The sequence below is a fragment of the Arachis stenosperma genome, chromosome 6 (assembly GCF_014773155.1).
Source record: "Arachis stenosperma cultivar V10309 chromosome 6, arast.V10309.gnm1.PFL2, whole genome shotgun sequence".
Lineage (NCBI taxonomy): Eukaryota > Viridiplantae > Streptophyta > Magnoliopsida > Fabales > Fabaceae > Arachis > Arachis stenosperma.
This window is the reverse complement of record NC_080382.1, coordinates 48,560,479-48,563,855: the sequence shown is the minus strand read 5'-3', so window position 1 is coordinate 48,563,855 and position 3,377 is coordinate 48,560,479. Positions and strand designations below refer to the sequence as shown.

At 40.3% G+C, this 3,377-nt stretch overlaps 1 protein-coding gene across 1 annotated transcript; it reads left to right on the top strand.

The window, feature by feature from the left end:
* The first annotated feature begins 1,413 nt into the window (after positions 1 to 1,413).
* Positions 1,414 to 2,598, top strand: LOC130934016 (uncharacterized). Its single transcript, XM_057863604.1, has 2 exons — positions 1,414 to 1,928; positions 2,088 to 2,598. The coding sequence occupies exons 1-2, from the start codon at positions 1,414 to 1,416 to the stop codon at positions 2,596 to 2,598; spliced, it is 1,026 nt and encodes a 341-aa protein (XP_057719587.1).
* The last annotated feature ends 779 nt before the right edge of the window (positions 2,599 to 3,377 follow it).

The following is a 3,377-nucleotide window of genomic DNA, read 5'->3' as shown; positions in this document are numbered from 1 at the left end:
GGTTCTATATGTGTTTTATGCCAGGAGGAAGAAGAGGTGAATCCATATCTTTTGATTTTTAACCAGAGAGAACACTTTGGAGGTTGAGAAGAGAAGTAAGAGGGAAAGGAGTGATTAGAGAGGAAGAATCAAAGGAAGAAGACTAAGAAATGGAAAGGAATGCCCCTAATCCACCAAACGAAGTGGCTAACAATGGCCAGCCTCAAAGGAGAGTTCTAGCCTCTTACACCTTCCTCAATGCAAGAAACTGTGGGAGTAGCATACTCACTCCAAATGTTCATGCAAACAACTTTGAGTTGAAGCCTCAACTTATTACACTTGTGCAGAACAACTGTTCTTATGGAGGAGGTCCCTTGGAAGACCCAAATCAGCACCTAGCCATCTTTCTGAGGATATGTGACACAATTAAGACAAATGGTATACCCCAAACATCTATAAGTTTCTGTTGTTTCCATTTTCCCTGAGGGATAAGGAAACCAATAGTTAGAAGCATTTCCCAAAGAAAGCATCAACAACTGGGAGGATTTAGTGAGCAAATTTTTGGCTAAATTCTACCCACCTCAGAGGATCATAAGATTGAAGACAGAGGTGCAAACCTTCACCCAAATAGACGGAGAATCACTTTATGAGACCTGGAAAAGATACAAAGCCTTGATTAGGAAGTGTCCACCGGAGATGTTTAATGAATGGGACAGACTTCAAAATTTCTATAAGGGATTGACTTTAAAAGCTCAAGAAGCTTTGGATTATTCTGCTGGAGGTTTAGTGCAACTAATAAAGACAGCTAAGGAAGCTCAGAATCTAATAGATACTGTAGCCAACAACTAATACTTCTATGCTCATCAAAGACAACACCAACCAGCTCAAAGGAAAGGTGTATTAGAGCTGGAAGGTGTAGATACCATTTTGGCTCAAAACAAAGTGATGCACCAATAGATTCAACAACAAATGGAGATGATGGCCAAGAGGATTGATGGTCTTCAAATTGTAGCAGTAAACACTACAAATCAGCCATCACCTACATGGGGACAAAATGAGGAGAGGTATGAAGAGCAACAGCCTGAGCAAGTCCAATACATGCACAACTAAGGAGCTGGACAAAATAAGTTCCATGGAGATACCTACAACTCATCCTGGTGGATCCATCCCAATTTGAGGTGGGGAGACAACCAAAACCAGTAGCCTTGGCAGAGAAACTCAAACCAGAATAATTCTAGAAACACAAACCATCAAAACCATCAAAACATTAACCAAAACCAATACAGAAAACCACAAAACAATCAACCTCAACCCAACTACTATCCACCCAACAACCCATCTACTAACCAAAACAATTATCATCTACCATCTGCATCCCATGCTCAACCACAACCACATCAAGAAGCTCAAAGGATCTCCAACTTGGAGATGATGATGGAGAATATGATCAAGCATCAAGAATTGGCCAATAAGAACCATGAAGCTTCACTAAGGAATCTAGAGAGACAAATTGAACAACTGTCCAAGCAAACAATGGCTGAAAGACCAACCAGTGCACTTCCAAGTAATACCATTCCAAACCCCAAAGAAGAATGTAAATCAATCCAATTAAAATGTGGAAGAACCCTGGAGAATGACAAAGAAGCTAACAAAAATCCTGTGGAGAATGATATTGGCAGCAAGAAGCAAGTAGGAGAAAAAGACAAGCAAGACCAAGAGGAGTCCAAACAGAAGGAGGAAGAGCTCCAGGCTCCAAAGAAAGGAAAACAAATCATGAAGGAGCATCCACAAGAACAGCAGAATTTGGAGAAGCCATACACTCCTTCCCTTTTATATCCTCAAAGGTTCAACAGAGAGCTTAAAGACCAACAGTTCCCCAAGTTCCTAGAAGTTTTCAAGAAGCTGGAAATCAATATTCCACATGCTAAAGCATTGGAGCAGATGCCTCTGTATGCAAAATTTCTAAAGGATCTTATCAACAAAAAGAGATGATGGAATGAAAAAGAAACAATAATCCTAACTCAAGAATGTAGTGCTGTGATTCAGAAATAACTACCACCAAAGCTTAAGGACCTTGGAAGCTTCTTTCTGTAATGTACTATTGGCAGCATGCCATTGGACAAAGCCCTCTGTGATCTAGGAGCCAGCATCAACTTGATGCCTCTCTCATTAATGAAGCAGCTTGCAATAGAGGAACTCAGACCAACTAGAATGTCACTTCAAATGGCAGATCGGTCACTCAAGATACCTAATGGAGTGATGGAGAATTTGTTAGTGAAGGTTGGAAAATTTATCTTCCCTGCTGACTTTGTCATTTTAGACATTGAAGAAGAAGGACATAACTCAATTATCTTGGGTAGACTTTTCATGGCCACAGAAAGGGCCATTATAGATGTAGAGAAAGGTGAAATGATCATCAGGGTGCATGATGAGCAAATGATCATCAATGTCTTCAAAGCTATGGAATACCCTCCTGAGAAAGCACAACACTTAAGAGTGGAAATGATAGAAGAACTGATGGAGGAAGTGTTTGATGCTAACGGTCAAGAAGAACAAGAAGAAGAGACAGAAGCAGTTCAAGAAGTCTCTAAAGAACAAGTGACTGAAATTCCCTCTTAAGGCGATACAAAGGAGAAACCAAAACAAGATCTGAAGCCTCTTCCCCCACACCTTAAATATGCATTTCTTGGTAAGGAGGATAGTTTTCCAGTGATTATTAATTCTGCCTTAGGTGGAGAAGAAGAAAGCAAACTTCTTGCTGTATTTAAAGACCACAAAGATGCATTGGGGTGGACCATTGATAACTTGAAAGGCATAAGCCCTACCATATGCATGCACAAGATACTTTTGGAGGACAATTTTAAACCAGTGGTTCAACCTCAGAGAAGGCTAAACCCCACAATGAAAGAAGTTGTTCAGAAAGAAGTGATGAAGCTATAGAATGCAGGAATTATCTATCCTATTTCTGACAGTTCATGGGTAAGCCCGGTTCAAGTGGTGCCAAAGAAAGGTGGGATGACTGTCATTGTTAATGAGAAGAATGAGCTTATTCCCACAAGAACTGTGACAGGATGGAGGATGTGTATTGATTATAGAAGGCTGAATGATGCCACGAGAAAATACCACTTCCCCCTTCCTTTCATTGACCAAATGCTTGAAAGGTTGGCTGGCCACGCCTATTACTGCTTCCTAAATGGATATTCTGGCTACAATCAAATAGTGGTGGACCCTATGGATCAGGAGAAAACCTCATTCACTTGTCCCTTTGGAGTTTTTGCATATAGAAGAATGACATTCGGATTGTGTAATGCCCCAGCTACCTTCTAGAGATGTATACTATCAATCTTCTCAGATATGGTAGAAAAGTTTATTAAAGTTTTCATGGATGATTTCTCTAT